Raw genomic sequence first — 16,732 nt, 5'->3', positions numbered from 1 at the left:
TAAGTGTTGAATGTGATGAGAGTTTGAAACAGAATAGCTTTGTAGCACTCCAAATTTGCTGCAAACTGCATTTTTAGTTGGCGAGTTTCTATTGAGTTAACATATAAACAGAAATTATCACTTCATGGTATATAAAATCCAACAGAAAAAAGACAACAAAAGGAAATTTTAATTCCTCCTTTTTTTGTAAAATAATTATAATTATGCTATCCCAACTTGCTTCTTCCCATTTTGTGTTTTCCCAGCTATTAGATTGTCTTGAGGTATACTGCCATGTCATTTTCTTTTTCCTTCCCCATCACCTTCGTCTCAGAAAAACCATGTTTCAAGTTTTTATTTTTTAGCCAATGAATGGTCCTGCTTTGTATATCTCTATGTCAGACATTCACAGGAATGATAATATAATCCAAGACTCCTGAAATACAAAATTTGCTTCTAAAGTATTGAGACAAATTTCACCACTTATGTCATAATCAGTGTCATTCATTAGAGTCATTGATTGGCTAATATTCTTACTTACATTTTCATTTAAAATATTCCCAGGAAACCAAACAAACTTCAATTTGTAATTTACTGTTTCTTGTTTCTTTTGCTGTAGCTTGTGTACAGTGGATATAGCAAAGAAACCCTAAGACAGAGAGAACTTCAACTAAGTGTACTTAGCGCAGAATCTCTGCGGGAGAATTTTTTCTTGGGTGGAATAACCCTGCCTTTGAAAGATTTCAACTTGAGCAAAGAGACAGTTAAGTGGTATCAGCTGACTGCAGCAACTTACTTGTGAATTTCTGAGCTTTGGAAGCAAGAACAGTCAAAAGCATGTGTGTGCACACACACTTGAGAACATTGTATAGTGTTTTTATACTTGAACAGAAATTATAAAGTTAAATGTACTTGCTGCGTTTCAACACATCTTTTGGACCAACAGTCACATAACTGACCTTTATGAATTTTTGGAAGCCATTGCTGTTTTAAAGTCATTACGTAGAATACTACAAACCCTAAACTTAATATATAATAATATGTTCTGAAAAAGACTTTGAGATAATACTATGTCATTTCAGCCACTATTTTGCATTGTTTCCTATATAGACACAGAATATTTGTTTTCCTATTATGCACCTTTTACAGCCTTTACCACTGTGTATGTTCACAAACACCAAAGTAAAGGAAAGATGCAGGATATTACCATAAAATACAGCTGCTATTCACAGGGCTGAAAAGCAAAGCACAAATAGATAGCTATGTTAAAACTACTAAGTAGTTTGTAGAAGTGGGGAAAATATAATATTGCTTTTTATTCATGTCTTTAAAGCCTTTTTCAGAGTAAGTGCCAATCACTGAAGTTGTAAATAATGGTGCCTTAACTTTATATGCTTCCCTGGCACTTCATTTCTGATTTTTTCTTCTGATTTCATAAATAATTAGTAAGTAGTTTTTACTCACTTTCAACTTACTAAAGACAAGAAATAATGTACAAGTATTAATGTTTTTCCTACAAATAAATCATTTATTTCTGATGTGTGACTTATTTAAACAGTCAAGCCATTTGATTTAGTTTTTGTTTCCCAGTAACTGAATGAGATTCATCATATAGTTGTACAGTAGATTCCATCATTCCATTATAATCCTACATTTATTCCCAGGGGTGTGAATTGAAGTTTGGTAATTTCACCTCTATATATCTATACTCTACTCCCTCATTAAACAGGTGAAAATTGTTTATCCATGTGCCCATTCCTGAGTAGGGCATACTCTTCACAAGAGGCCCAGAACAAGAATTCTAGGGTCCTGACTGAATTTATATACCTTTATGGGAAAAAAACCTTATAAACTGTCTTACATAGGTAAACATTGTACATTTACACAAAAGAATTATTTTCCTCAATGGGATTCAGAATCGTAAGGGACAGGATTGAAATTATTATACAGTAACCATTAAGAATAAGATCCATTTTTAGACATAAGTTTTACTTTTAATAAATATGTATATATAATAACTCTCATGATTAGAATAGAAGTTCAGATACTTTTTATTTTGGTGACTGGCCTGCATGGGGATCCGAACCCTTGACCTTGGTGTTACCAACACCATGCTCTAACCAAGTAAGCTGACCAGCCAGCCCTCAGATACTTTTTAAATGGTAATAGAGATTGTAGCAATCTGGTTACTGTGAGGAAACTGACAAAATATGCAATGAAGAGTAGCAAGAGAGAAAGGACAATCTCCAATTCAGTTGCCCAGAACAGAATTTTTATGAACTGTGCAAATGTTTAATGTAACCATTGTGATACCTACAAAACAGAAATAAAAGAGTTGAGGATATGGCAGTGGAACAGGTTGGGGGAAAAAAAAAAAAAACTTGAAATTTTTGGTGCCTAACACTAGTGGTCCATTTGTAGTTAAACCCATGAGTATGATATATGAATGTCTTTTTTTATGTTAAAATGTGTTGTCTATTTAATAAGTTAATTAAAATGCAGATCAATGTACCACCATTTGCTTTTTCCATATACAGTTAACATTTCCTTAAACTGTGTAAGTAGCTTTGCAAATGTAAAGTACTAGAAATTGTCACTTATGCTTTTGAGACCTAATTCCATTCCATAAGTTGTCACTTAGCCACTGTTAAGGAAAAAAAAGTACTGTCTTGGTAAAAGGTCATTGTTACTTGGACTCAACACGTACTGCCTTTTTGCAGTCTGTATAGCATTGTCTTTTAGCACAAATAATAGAGCTAGAAAATGTGGTGTCACTTTTCAATTATAAGAAATCTGGATTCACATCTAAAAGTACACATTATGATTCATACTGTACAGTTACCAAGAGTTCAAAGCAAGTGGTAATGTTTTCTATTTAACTCATTTTGTGCCTTTGGTCATTAAAACACACACATATATTTTACACATAGTTTAATATAGGTTATTTCTTTGCGAAATGCTAATCTTCAGCCCATACCAAAAAAAATCTTTTTAAAAAGGAGGGGACCCTCTTTGGATTAGTACTACTATTAATGTTAAATCAGTTGTATTTTTAAACATTTTTTAAAAGCTTACATTAAAGTAAAACTGAAAAACAAGTTTAAACAAACTGGTTAAGACACGAATTTTTATGTATAGTCACAATATTTTATACCTATCTTTACTGACTAAAAATAACTATGCTATATGTAAGTCTTGCACCAGAATTCTTTCCTCTTGCCAGTGTTTTGGGAATGAAGATAATGGTTTACTCTAAGAACCCATTATTTTCTCTACTGAGGAACCCAATGTAGAACTTGCACTGATATTTTTATTACTGACTTTATATGAATCTATAGGTATCTAAATGTTAAGGCATGTGTGATCTTTGATAAAGTATTCTTCCTTTTTTCAAATTAAAATTGTATAAAAGTTTCAATATTTTGCCTTAAATTGGTTAACTGTTCTTTTTAGGATTCAAGTATTGTGGCATTTAAAAAAGAAAACATTCACTTTTGATACAGATCAAAAAGGACTGAAGCCCCACTATCATAATCCATAGATTTACCTACATGCTGTTTGACTAGTAGTGCAAATATGTATGAATATGGTAATTAGTCTTTATTATCTGTAAGAACCAAATACTTTAATTATATGAAGATAGTGAATAAAGATGTATAATATTTTTATTAATACCTTGAATATATTCAGTGAATTGAATGTGACTTCATAACTGTACTATGATTGTATTAAAATATTTCTGGAATAAAAGAAATCTGCTATCATCTCTTTCCTTATTGGCATACTCACATCTTTGGTTCCAAACTTTGCTATGAACTCACTGTTGCTGTTCTTTGCATCTCACCCAGGAGTTTATTAGGTTCAGTAATCTCAAAATTTCAGAACCGGCCTGTCAGTTGCTCCTAAAAATGTCCAAAATAGAGTCTGACTTCTCAGTGTGGTTCTTTGAAGGTCTAGATTGCTACCACTTTGCTACACAGCCCCATCAGCATTTCTTAGAAGTGAAATGCTTCTGTGAGTATGGTGCCTGGCCTTTGACAGTTTACTTAAATAGTAAGTAGTGCAGCAATAGCCACATCATAGACATATCTACAGAAATGAGAAATGTCGATACTTCTAATATCATCTCTTCATCCTGGAATGAACTGACATGAGGCTGTGGTTCTTTGATTCTAGGATATGTAAAAGGACATAGAGACCATGAAAGAGCAATAACTTAAACAATTAGAGTCAGTTTTGGGGGTGACAAACAGTTTCTGTCAGGAAAAAAAGGTCTTTGTTTCCCCCTTACTCTTTTGAAAATCTTTAGTTTGAAAATTTTAAACATATACAAAAGTAGACAACAGTATAATGAACTTCATGAACGAATCCATCACACAGCTTCAACAATTATTAGCTTAGGGCTAACTTTGATCTGTATTAACTAAGATGTGCTGAAGTGTAGATGTCTTCTTATTTATTCTATTTAAGATTCTTAAATCTGTGGATCAGTAACTTTCTTTAGTTCTGAATATCTTTTGTGAGTGTCATAAAAGCTACTGAATTGTACACTTTAAAATGGTTAAAATAGTGAATTTCATGGTCTGAATTTACCTCAATAAAAAAATATAGGGGCTGTGTTTTAGTCCGTCTTGTGTTGCTATAACAGAAATACCTGAGACTGGGTAATTTATAAAGGAAAGAGGTTTATTTGGCTTACAATTCTGGGACAGCTGCATCTGGCACGGGCCTCAGGCTGCTTCTACTCATGGTGGAAAAGCGGCAGCAGCCGGCGGGTGCAAGCAGATCACATGGCGAGAGGAAGCAAGAGAGAGAGGAGGTGCCAGGTCCTATAAACAAGCTCTTGCGGGAACTAATAGAGCAAAAACTCACTCATTACTCCCTCCTCCCCCAGGGAGAGCATTAATCCATTCATGAGGGATCCGCCCCCGTGACTCAATCAGTTTACAACACTGCCACATTGGGGATCAGATTTCCACATGAGTTTTGGAGGGGACAACACATCCAAACTCCATCAGGCTGGGTTCCATATCTGGCTGAAAAATGTAAAGTTGGCTAATGATAAGAATGCATCTTTGCTAGGAAAAACAGACTACCCAATCTTACTGAAATTCTCTAATGCTTTGGGAAGTTATTCATCATAGTGATAGGCTGAAAGTGGAGTAGACGTTTTAGTACCTAGAGTTTCTTTCAACTTCTCACCAAGTACTTTACACTAGTCGACAGGAGTTTGTTGATTTCACTGATCTCACTCCTTCCAAGGCCATGTTTTTTGTTTTTTTAACAAGCTGCTGCATTCGTTCATTTTTTTCAAGGCTATGTTCTGTACCAGTACTGGGTCAATTTTATAAGACCTTCCTCATTGGTGGTTCCTTTTTCCTAGGATTTTCAAACGCCTCTTTTTCTCCCTCATCCTCCTGGCTTTTGCAACGTTATTCCTAAAGCTCTAACCTGCCCGCCAACTCTCAGTCACTTAGATATGGGGCTCCATGAGGCTTGGCCCGGCATTCCTCCCAGGCGAGCCCTGCGTAAGGCAAAGAGCGCTGCCGGCGGCGGGGTCCGCCAGGGTCTGGTTCAAATCCTTAGGCCGGTTCTTTACTGTCAGTGCTCTCTCCCCCGAGAGATTAGATTAGGATTTAGAGGTAAGAAATGGAGGCGCTGGCTGGACGGCAGCCACTACCATTACTTCTAGTGTAGCATTTATCGCATGGTATTGTACCTGTGAATTTACTAGGGGCAGGGCAGACTCTGCGAGATCCAGTGCCAAGGCGAGGCCTGGCGGTGTTGAATGAACAACTCCATGACTGATCCCTGAAGCTCTACCTGCTGCGCGCCCACTCCTGGCCCAGGATTTGAACCTGTACGATCTCACTGCTGGCAGCACCTCTTTCAAAACGTGCCTGCAGGTAGGGAACTTTGACTGCAAGCTGCCGTCAGAATCAGTTTCCCCCTTGCTCCGGACCACGAGCTAGAATAAGAGGGAAGAGTGCGGCGACGTGTGTCGCGCCCATTGCGGAGTCTTACGCACGCTGAACTGCATTTCGGGATAGGTAGTCGCCGGCGCCGGCGGCTGCGCAGCGTAGCCCCGCCTCCTGCACGCGCCTAGACGTGTGAGGTCACTTCCTGCGTGGTGGGTAGCTTCCTGCGGCGTTTTCATCCTCGCTCTCTTTTTGCTTCCTGACTGCCGCCATCATGGGTCGCATGCATGCTCCAGGGTGAGAGCTGGGCGCCGAGCCTGGTTGCGGGGCTGGGCCGCGGGGGTGGGGGGAAGGTGGGAGGTGGGCAGCGAGTGGAGGGGATGACGTTCCGGGCTGCTGTGGCACGGGCCGCCATCTCACCGCGAGACTGCTTCTCTTCCCAGGAAGGGCCTGTCCCAGTCGGCTCTGCCCTATCGCCGCAGCGTCCCCACCGTAAGTAGCGCGCGGGAGAAGCCTGGGAGGCGGTGGCTTTCGTCGTTCGGGGGAAGCGGCGCCGGGGTGGGGGCTTGCATGCGGGAGGAGCGCGGCTTTGAGGGTGGAAAGGTCCGCCGTACTTGGCCGCCATCCTTGGTTTCTCATCTAAAGCGGCTTCTTATTCCATAAACAGTGGCTGAAGTTGACGTCTGACGACGTAAAGGAGCAAATTTATAAACTGGCCAAAAAGGGCCTGACTCCCTCACAAATCGGTGAGTGTGCCTAACGCAGCCCCTTCCGCCGGCCATCGAGTGACTGCTCTGGGGGTAAACGTGCCTTTTGCGTGCTTTGAAAATCTTTTGCTCTTCTTTCTGGTTTTATTGTTGAGGACCGAAGCCTAACCATTCTGTGTTGAACTTTCAAGTTCTTGTTTAGCAGACGGTGAAATTATTAAAATTCTCGTCAGGCACTTTCTTAGATATGTGATTCTAAGTATTTTACATGTAACGATCTCGTTTAATTCTGACAGCAATATTTTGAAATAAATATTAGTAGTTTTCTCCCCCCAGTTCTCATTTTACAGTCGAGGCATAGTGCAGATAAATTAACTAAGCCCAAACCACACAGCTTTAAGTGGAGAGGAGTTGGAATTTTGAAATTGGCTACACAGAAGAATGTCTGATAAAACTTCTCAAAAAATGTTATCTGGTTTTAATTATAAAGCAGATAGACGTACAGGAGTCTTATTGATTCCTGCGGTGAGCTGTATTTCACGTTCACTGTGACGATGGTTGTCCAGCATTCACAGTTTCCACCAGAATGGTTTTCTTTAGTGTTGGATAAACCTTCCTTGGATGTCTGATTGAACTTTGCATGTGTTCTCGTGTTGGTTTCTGTGATGTATAAAAGTTGACTCCATCTTACAGGTGGGAAAGGGACCTGATATCTGAGCCATGGCATCACTTCCTCCAGTTTGTGTTTGGGGTTGGGAAGTTGCAGTCTATGATTCCTTTTTCAGGTGTGATCCTGAGGGACTCACATGGTGTTGCACAAGTACGCTTTGTGACAGGGAATAAAATCTTGAGAATCCTTAAGTCCAAAGGACTTGCTCCTGATCTTCCTGAGGATCTCTACCACTTAATTAAAAAAGCAGTTGCTGTTCGAAAGCATCTTGAGAGGAACAGAAAGGTAAGAATAAATAAAGACCTGGTGTTAAGTAGAACCATTTGTACTAACTTATTTCAATATAATATAACACATCTGATTTGAATTATCTCAGGTGGCTTAGGGCACAAACTAGTCAGCACTACAGTTGCTTTGAAACAAAAATTCTACCAGAAGAGATTTTCTTTGACTCCCCTAAATACAGAATATCCAGTTGTTTGAAAACGTTGGTGTGTTTTTTGGTTTGTATTTGCAGAGTTTTGCAAGTCCTTCCTGTTGTCTTATCCTGGAAACCTGTTCTATTAAGGACATAATCTAGCTATGTGAATCCTAGCCTAAGATTCTATTACAGAGTATTGGGTAACTTTTCATTAGAAAAAGTGCATGGTAGCTCTACATTTTTTGTTAAATTAATGTTTAATAATGTTTAGTTATTTTAGGTGGTTTTCTTGAATTGTATCAAATTTTATTTTTAGGATAAGGATGCTAAATTCCGTCTAATTCTAATTGAGAGTCGAATTCACCGATTGGCTAGATATTATAAGACCAAGCGAGTCCTCCCCCCAAATTGGAAATAGTAAGTATCAACCTTTTTTTTAAACAGGAACACGAGTCAGCAGATAGTAAATGTCAGTGGTAAATATTATAGTAAAAGGTCTGGTAGTAAATATTTTAAGCCTTGTGGGCTATATGGCTAACTACTCTTCCACCTTTGCCATGGTAGTGGGAAAGCAGCCATAGACAATAATCAAGTGGTTGTGGATGTGTTTCACTGAAACTTTGTTTATAAAGACAAGCAGAGGGCCGTAGTTTGCAGACCTCTAGTTTGGACCAGGAACTAGCCCTTTGACTCCCTTTTAGATAATTGGTAAAGGTTCATTTTACACCTCTGCTCCAAGGTGGTTGTCTTGTTTTAATTTTTGCATGAAGTGCTCACTATGATGATTGATTTCCAAACATTCGCAGTTTCCACCAGAAAGGTTTTTCTTTATGTTGGTCACTTCTTCCTTGGATGTCTGAGTGAGCATCTTCATTAATTATGCTTGAGTACAGTGAGCTGATTCAGGAACTCAGTAGTCTGGTGCATTTAATGTAGTTGTGGTTTATTTTAACTGGGCGAAAATAGCTACATTAGCAGAGAGATTATGTGAATGGATATGGAAAACCAGTATTAATCCTGATTTTCTCTGCTCCCCTTTTTTTCCTTTTCAGTGAGTCATCCACAGCTTCTGCATTGGTTGCATAAATTTGTTTATGTACTCAAGTAATAAAATCGTTTAGCTAAAAGTATTATTTTGTATTTCTTTTCCTTAAAAAAAATTAGTATATATATCAGTGATTCATATGTGTTGTCTTTTTTTTTAATGGGGAAGTGTGTTGGTAGAGTAATTGGGGGATTCCATAGAGGGTAGTAAGATAGTGTCCATCTCTCACATCCCTTCACTGACACCCCTTAAACTAGTTGAGCAGCATATAATCTCATTGGTGGTTGTTATATATATGCAGGAGGAAGAACTGGAAGAGACTGGGAAGTAATGACTGTATTTGGTTGGATGTTATGGCAGAAATGTTTCTAAGTATTTTTGGTACATTTGATTTTAAATAATGAGATAATACGTGTGACTGATACTAACCAGTGTAGCATCAGAAATACTCTGAAAAGTGTGACTGGAGGGAAAAGAATCTTGGTATGGAGGGACTTTGGGCCTTGCTGATGGGGCTTAAAGGTTAAAGAAGAGATTGAGGGAACAGTAAACAAGCACAGTTCCATCTGGAGCACAGAGTGTTCAGGAAGAACTGAGATGGGCCTAGGTCCCTGAACCTTGCAATTTTTGTATATTTAAAATAAAATTTATTCATCTGGTTAAAATAAAATTTACTCATTTGGATGTTCTCAGTTTTATTTAATTCTTAAAACAACCTAATGGGGTACATGGGTCTTTCTGCTTGGAAGAGGCAAGTCTTAGACAACTGGAGTGAATTGTTCAGGGTTGTCTTAGAATTCAGAAAGAGCACAAGGTATTTGTGGACCTGAATTGGTGTTGCAGGCCATTTCTGTGTACCACGTTTTTTCTGACTGTTCATCTTTACTTTAACCTATAGTCAAAATTATCACATTCAAGCAAGTGCCTTATTTTTAAGAGATCAGCATCATAACTAGCATTGACAGCCCAGATAATGCCGTGTTGTGGAGTAGGTACCCGTCACTTGCCATGTTCTCTAGGGCACTTCATATATTCACCTACCCAGCATTATGTGCTCTATGCTGGGTATGAAAACTGATTCATTCTCCCTAATAGGCTCACAAGGGTGACAGGAACAGAAAGGGTCCATGTTAGTGTATTACCCAATTCACACTAGTGTTAGAGAACAAATTTTAATCCCTGTGTTTTTGTGTCCATGTCTTTAAAAGTAATTAACTATCATAAGCCAAGAAATAGTTAACTGTAATAAGGCAAACTTCTCCAAAAGTGACAAACAGGTGAAACAAGGCAATCCTTTGCAAACCATAAATAGCTAGGCAAGTGTTAGATATTGAGTTCTACGTCTCTGGACCAGAAAGCTAGGTGGGACACTTGATGTCTCAAAGCATCTATTTTTTTAATTGTTTTTAAATTACAAGAAGTATTTACATAGTTACAGTTCCTGCCAGTAAGCCGTCAGAGTTACTGCACATTTTAAATAAGACTACACATTGGAGGTACTTTAATGCCTTTTTCAGAAAATGAGTAATACAAGGATGTTCAATACAAGTATAGGGAAGAAATCAAAGTAAAAACCACCTGCAATCCTTTTGAGTGTAGGCATGGGAGTCAAACTTGGCTTTCTGAAACAGCCATGCCACTTAGAGGCTGTGTGGTTTGGAGGATAAATTCAAGAATCTTACTATAAAATTACTGTGAGGGTTACATGAGGTACATATGAAGATACATGCTACAGGTTGAGCATCCCAAATCCAAAAATCCAAAGTCTGAAAAGCTCCAAAATCTATAGCTTTTTGGGTGCCAACACGACAGTGGAAATGCTCATTGGAGCATTTCAGATTTGGGATTTTCATATTTGGGATGCTCAACTGTGAGTATAATGCAAGTATTCCAAAATTCAAATCCAAGACACTTCTAGTCCCAAGCATTTCTGATAAGGGATACTCTATTAGTAGTAGTTTGAAGAGAACCTTACCAGTTTCATGAACTACCCATTAAGAGACACTTGAAGACGTGTACAATTTTGCACATGGGCATCATATTACATATATCGTTTCATAATCTTTTTAAAAATTACTTGTGTCCTGGTTGTGGATACTTAATATTCCATTGGAGATGTTATATGCTGTAATTTGCCTTAGAGTTATCTCAAGATAAATTCGTAGAAATGGGACTTTGGGGTTAGAGAGCATGTTCATTTTATGTCCTGTATATTTTGCAAAAACTGCCTTTCAAAAATGTGGTAAGTACTCATAAAGTGCATGAGAATGTCATTTTTTCACATCCTTTCAAAATTTTTCTTTTAAATTGTTTAATCAATTTAGGAAGAGACTGATACCCTGTTTTTATGTACGTTTCTTTGATTACTATTGAATATCTTACATTTACTTTTTCTGAGTTGCCTATTTGTGCCCTATTGCAATTTCTCTTTTGGAATGTTATTCTTAACACTTTCTTGTATGTTACAAATATTTCCCCCAATTTGTTCTCTTTCTATCTTTCTTATGGTATTTTTATAGTAGAAGTTTAAGAATTTTATTGATACTGCCCCTAATGGTCTTTTTTCTCTAGTGATCTTTTTTTTAAAATTTACAATTTATTATATTTATGGAGTACAATGTGATGCCGCAATACATGCATACATGTGGAATAAGCAAATCCAGCTAATTAACATATCTGTCACCTCACATATCGTTTCTTTGTAGTGAGAACATTTAAACTCTTATCAATTTTGAAATATACATTATTATTAACTATAGTCACCTTGCTGTGTAATAAACAGAGCAGTTCAATTTATACATTGTTTTTTTGCTTCTCCTTTGTTTAATATAGTATGATCTTCATCTATCTTTCAGACTTATAAATTTATTCTTCCTTTTAAAAAAGTTTCCGTATGCTTTTTCTTTGTAACATCTATTTTGAACCAGTTGGAAATAGCATGTGCACATTATTTGTCCAAATCTACCATATGCGAACACCTTGGATTTGTAGGTTTCCTTCAGCAACAGTTCTCTTCCTTGAAAAATCATCTTTTCTTCAAGTGATAGGTGTCCGTCTTATTTTTTAATCAGTTACGTGTGGTTTTAAAACTTGTATCATTTTATAAGACATAACTAAAAACAGTCCCTTCCCTTTTGCAGCCTCACCTTCCTGAAGTTTCAACTCAGGTGTTTTTCTGGCGTATAATATGCCTTTTTATTTCTAAATAACATTTTTTTTTTAGTTGAGGTGAAATTCACATAACAAATTTCTCTTAAAATGAACAGTTCAGTGGCATTTAGTACATTCATAATATTGTCTAGTTCCAAAACATTTTCATCACCCGACAGAAATCCCATACTCATTAAGCAGTTAAACCTTTTATCCCCTTCCCCCAGCCCCTGACAAACACTAATCTGCTTTCTGTTTTTACGGATTTGCCTATTCTGGATATTTCTAATAAATGGAATCCTACAATATGTAACCTTTTGTGTCTGGCTTCTTTCACTTAGCATAATGTTTTGGAGGTTAATTTTTTCCTTCTTATGGTTGAAAAAGGAACATTGTACATACCACAATTTGTTTATGCACTCATTAGTTAAAGGATATTTGGGTTTCCACCTTTTGGTTATTTTGAATAGTGCTGCTATGAACATTTGTATACATGGACTTGTAGAATACCTGTTTTCAATTCTTTTTGGTGTATACCTAGAAGTGTAATATTCTTATACTACGATTTCTTGTTTTTTAGTTTTCTTATACCCCCTCCTCTGTCATCCTCAGAATTATGTAGTGGTTTATGATTAAATCAGTATTCTGTTTATATTTCTATGGCTTTTGTGTACAATATGTTGATGTAATTCTATATTTACATTCCTGTACATATATATTTACATAAAATCTGTTAGTAGTTACCTTGTTTTTCCATCTGCTTAGTGTTATGTTTGTATTTCTAATTTATCTCCAAACTTTGAGCCATAGTTTAAATCTCAGTATGTTCAATTTTACTTTTTTTGTTTTTTCTTAGTAATACCCTTCACCTCTAGCTACATTTTAGACAGGTTACTCTTGAGGCCTGTGGTTCTGGGATCTCCGTTCACCATGAATGTGAGGATTCTTTCTACCTTTGGTGTCATATTCCCTCTTTCCTCATCATATGTCTTCCTCTTTCTTGGTTTACTCCTTCCTTTTGGTAAAACACATCCTCTAGTAGTTCACTCAGGGCTCAATCCTTGGACCTCATTTTTTCTCTGTTTATACCACTTCGTAGGTAATTTCATCCAGTCTATGGCATTAAATGTTATCTTTAAGGTTACTCAAATTCATACCTTCAGTGCCGACCTTCCCTGAACTCCAGACTTAGATGTGTATCTGCCTATTTGACATCCCCACTTGGATCTCTAATAAACACCTGTACTTTATGTATTCCAAACTGAGCTCTTGATTTCTGCAGCCCAAACCTGCTCTTTCTCCAGACATCTCAATCTCAGTGAATGGCAACTTAATTCATCCTTGGGCTGAAAAGTCTTCTTTGCCTTTTTTTTTCTCTTACACCGCACATCCAGTTAATCATCAAGTCCTCTTGGCTCTACCTTCACAATATACCCAAATTTTCACTACCTATCACTTCTACAACCACTCTAGTCCAAGTCCCCTTCTCTTATCCTTACTACTGTAAAAGTCTAACTATTCTCTTTTTCACCTGTCTCCAGCAGGGTCATTTCTATACCCAGCATCCAGAGTGATCTTTTAAAAATATAAGTCACATTGTGTCCCATATGCTAAAAAATCTCTAGTAGCTTCCCATCTCTTTCAGAATAAAATCCTTGTCTTGCTATTCAAGGGAGTGTCAGGATCCGGGCAGGAAATAGATGGGTGGCACACTCAAATTGAGGAAATTGAAGAGTATTTATTAATGAGACTCTTTACAAAAAGGTATGAGTAGAGTTTAGGGAAACCGCAAGGCATACTGCACATAGTTCCCTGGAGGTAGCAACCAGGGGGAGGCATAAGGCGTTCCCACCCCTGGGCCTGAAGAATGTGGTGGGGGAGGGAGAGTGGTCCAAAGCTGGTGAGGGTCACCTGACAGAAGCTATGACCCTCAGACCCTCTTGCCCTCTTATTTCTTGCCAGTGCCTCCCATTGGCTAATTCTCACAGGAAGCCAGAGGTCAAGGAAGCTTGTTGTGGTCCATAAACACCAACTTCCCAGGCAGTAGAGCCCAGTGGAGAGTGGAGGGACAAATGGGAAGTACCCAGTACAAAGGGATGCTCTGATCTGGCCTCTCCTCCAGCTGCCTCTGCTTCATCTCCTACCGCTCTTCCCAGTCATGTTAGCTTCGTTACACAAATGCTCCTCCCTGAGCCATTGCTTTGGTTGAGTCCTCTGCCTGGGAGGCTCTTGCCCCACATACCCACATGGCTTGCTCCTTCAGTTAGGTCTCTGTGCAAATGTAACCTCACCAGAAAGGGTCTCTCTAATCACCCTATCTGAAAAAGCGCTCTCCCCCAGCACTCCACGCCTCTCCCAATCCTGCTGTTTTTCTTGAGTACTTATTACCAGCTGACATGTTGTATTTTTGATTATTTATTGCCTTCCTCTTCTTTTCATATCATAAGTAAACCCTTTAGAGCAGGGCCCTTGTTTATTCATTGCTACATCCTTAGTCCTTAGAATAGTGTCTGGCACATAGTAGGTAGGTACTCAATGAGTATTTGTTAAATGCAGGAACATAAGGGATGAAAAAATTTTTGAGATCTTGGAAAATGTCTTCAACTCTCACTGTTGATTGATAGAGAATTTGACTGGGAATAGATTCTAGGTTGGAAATAATTTTCCCTAAAAATTTTTGGCATTGCTTATTGTTTCTATCTTTAAAACCAAACAAAAACTGCTGCTGTTGTGAAGTCAGATGTCATTGAGATTCCCTCTCCTTTGTTTATAACTTGGTTTTGTTGTTGTTCTTTTTCTGACTTGAGGCTTTCAGGATCATCTCATTATTGTTTGATGTTCTGAAATTTGCAATTGTAGGGAAAATATAGGAAAATGGTCAGGGTCCCTCAGGTTAGGAGTCTTGCCTAGCATTTGATGTAAATATGCACACGCACCCAGGTGTTCCTTGGTTATTGTCTAATGTAATTGTGCATGTGCAACCAGGTGTTCCTGTGTTGTCTGCCTTGCACCCAGGTGTCCTGGGTTATGGGACTAAAGTATAAAGGAAAGGATGAACAGCTGTGATCCACAGTGTCTGCTAGCCCCTGGGATGCGGAGGGGTGGGGGTGAGCAGGAAAGCCGCTACTACTGCTGGAGGCTGTTGCTGCCAGTGCCCCCAGGACCCTCCGGGAGGCCACTGAAGCTGCTGCTGGAGGCCAATGAAGCTGCTGCTGCTGCTAAGGAAACTGAGGACTGAACTTGTGTCATCTGCCAACAAGCTCCTGGGATCTTTCCCAATTACCTAGCGTGGACCTATGTGTGAGGGGTCTGCTGACCCAGCCAGGCATGTGAGGGGTCTGTGACCTAATCTGTACAACGGGTTGGAAGGGTCTGTGGGCCCTAGCCCCCTTAACCCAACAATACAGCAATAATACCTCACTTTTATCTTCTTTCATTTATTCTGCAAGATACTCTGAGCTATTTTAGTTTCAAAATTGTCTGCCATTCTGGGAAAATTTTTTGAGTTATTTAATAATTTCTTCCCTATTATTTTTTATGTTTTCTTTCTGTAACTCATTATTTGCATATTAGACTTTCTGGACTGATCCTCTAGTTTTCTGATCTTTTTTTTTTTTTTCTTTGATGGCTGGCTGATTTGGGGATCAGAACCTTGACCTTGGTGTTGTAGCACTATGCTCTAACCAACTCAGCTGACTGGCCAGCTCCTAATTTTCTCATCTTTTACTAGCAATCATCCATCTCTTTTCCTACTTTCTGGGAGATTTCAACTTCACTTCCAATCTTGCTACATTTTTTATTTCTACCTTCATATTTTTAATTTCCCAGAGCCAGTGGTAAATGTTTAACAACTGGCTCTCTGGGGAGGGGAAAAAAACCCATCAGTTTTGAGTTGTAATGTTTACCAATTTCAAGGGTTGTAAAAACCACTACCATGGCTAATTTCAAGCTACTAATGGGACATCACAACATGGAGTTGGGAAGAAATGCTTAGTAGCAGACCATTATGTGGTATTTCAATACAATAAATATAAATGACTTAGAGACTCTGGATGATAATAAAATGGTGTAAAATAACTAGGAAGTGTTGAGTATTTGTCATATGTTTTGAATATATTTTACTTACCTGTGAGTGTATAAATGATTTAATTTTTAATAATGTCTGTTTGACTTGCAGAATTCTTAAAAATTTAACAGTTGGCTCTTTCAAGCCTATATGAGCCAGCTCCAGCACACCACTTCTCAGAGCTCATCTTCATTTCCAAATTTTTTTTTTTTTTTTTTAATAGAAATCTGTTTTTTCACAAAACTGTGGTTACTAGAGGTGGGAAGGGGGGGGGCTTGGCAAGAAATTGGTTAATGGACACAAAGAATGCTTGCATTTTGTAATGATTATCCTGATTTGATCATCAAATATTATACACAGGTATTGATATTCAACTCTACTCCACAAACATGTATAATCAATTATGTTTTGATACAAAAATAAAATAAATTCCATAGCGATGACTGAGCTGAAAAGAAATGTTTCATAACTGTAATTTCTTCTCATCTCTGAATACGTTAATGATAATCTTAAACTTTTTCTGCCTCTGCATCGTGTTTTCTCCATCCTTTTTGTTTGACTTTTATGTTAGAGGTTTTCCTCAAATGTAGTAACCCTTCTAAGAATCTGAATTGTGATTCCTACTATATATATGCATATAGTATAAAATAGATAAAACAGGGACTGTTGTGTTTGAATCTAGATTTGATACCTCCCGCATCTCCCCACACCCTGTGGGGCAGCTCCCTAGAAATGAAACACTTTCGGGCCGACCCCGTGGCGCACTCGGGAGAGTG

The 16,732-nt window shown here is 38.1% G+C and overlaps 2 protein-coding genes and 1 non-coding gene across 5 annotated transcripts in view; all 3 read left to right on the top strand.

Moving 5' to 3' along the window:
* Positions 1–5,787, top strand: part of PIK3C2A (phosphatidylinositol-4-phosphate 3-kinase catalytic subunit type 2 alpha) — a 106,261-nt gene extending 100,474 nt beyond the window's left edge. For 2 of the 3 annotated variants that reach the window (XM_063092714.1, XM_063092713.1), the window contains exon 33: positions 599–1,378. In XM_063092714.1, coding sequence (XP_062948784.1) covers positions 599–781 — 183 coding nt within the window. In that variant the 3' untranslated portion in view covers positions 782–1,378. Of the gene's footprint in view, positions 1–598; positions 1,379–5,713 lie in introns of those variants that run through there. The other variant, XM_063092715.1, reaches the window with a different exon arrangement.
* Positions 5,788–6,106: 319 nt separating this feature from the next.
* RPS13 (ribosomal protein S13) lies at positions 6,107–8,825 on the top strand. Its single transcript, XM_063093662.1, has 6 exons — positions 6,107–6,194; positions 6,341–6,389; positions 6,565–6,643; positions 7,390–7,559; positions 8,012–8,112; positions 8,748–8,825. Exons 1-6 carry the CDS (start codon positions 6,172–6,174, stop codon positions 8,779–8,781), a joined length of 456 nt encoding a protein of 151 aa, XP_062949732.1. The 5' UTR covers positions 6,107–6,171; the 3' UTR covers positions 8,782–8,825.
* On the top strand, positions 8,469–8,559 carry LOC134377396 (small nucleolar RNA SNORD14). Its single transcript, XR_010023445.1, has one exon. It is a non-coding gene; the product is annotated as a small nucleolar RNA SNORD14 (small nucleolar RNA).
* Positions 8,826–16,732: the final 7,907 nt, after the last annotated feature.

This window comes from Cynocephalus volans, chromosome 4, assembly GCF_027409185.1.
Source record: "Cynocephalus volans isolate mCynVol1 chromosome 4, mCynVol1.pri, whole genome shotgun sequence".
Classification (NCBI taxonomy): Eukaryota; Metazoa; Chordata; class Mammalia; order Dermoptera; family Cynocephalidae; genus Cynocephalus; species Cynocephalus volans.
Note: the sequence above shows the minus strand (reverse complement) of the source record. Positions and strands in the feature narration are given on the sequence as shown.

Excerpts from the sequence above, each read along its gene's own strand:
- RPS13 (XM_063093662.1), top strand. The coding sequence starts at position 6,172 with ATGGGTCGCATGCATGCTCCAGG. Across the intron at positions 6,390-6,564 it reads ATCGCCGCAGCGTCCCCACC|TGGCTGAAGTTGACGTCTGA; the intron begins GTAAGTAGCGCG and ends TTCCATAAACAG. Across the intron at positions 6,644-7,389 it reads CCTGACTCCCTCACAAATCG|GTGTGATCCTGAGGGACTCA; the intron begins GTGAGTGTGCCT and ends TTCCTTTTTCAG.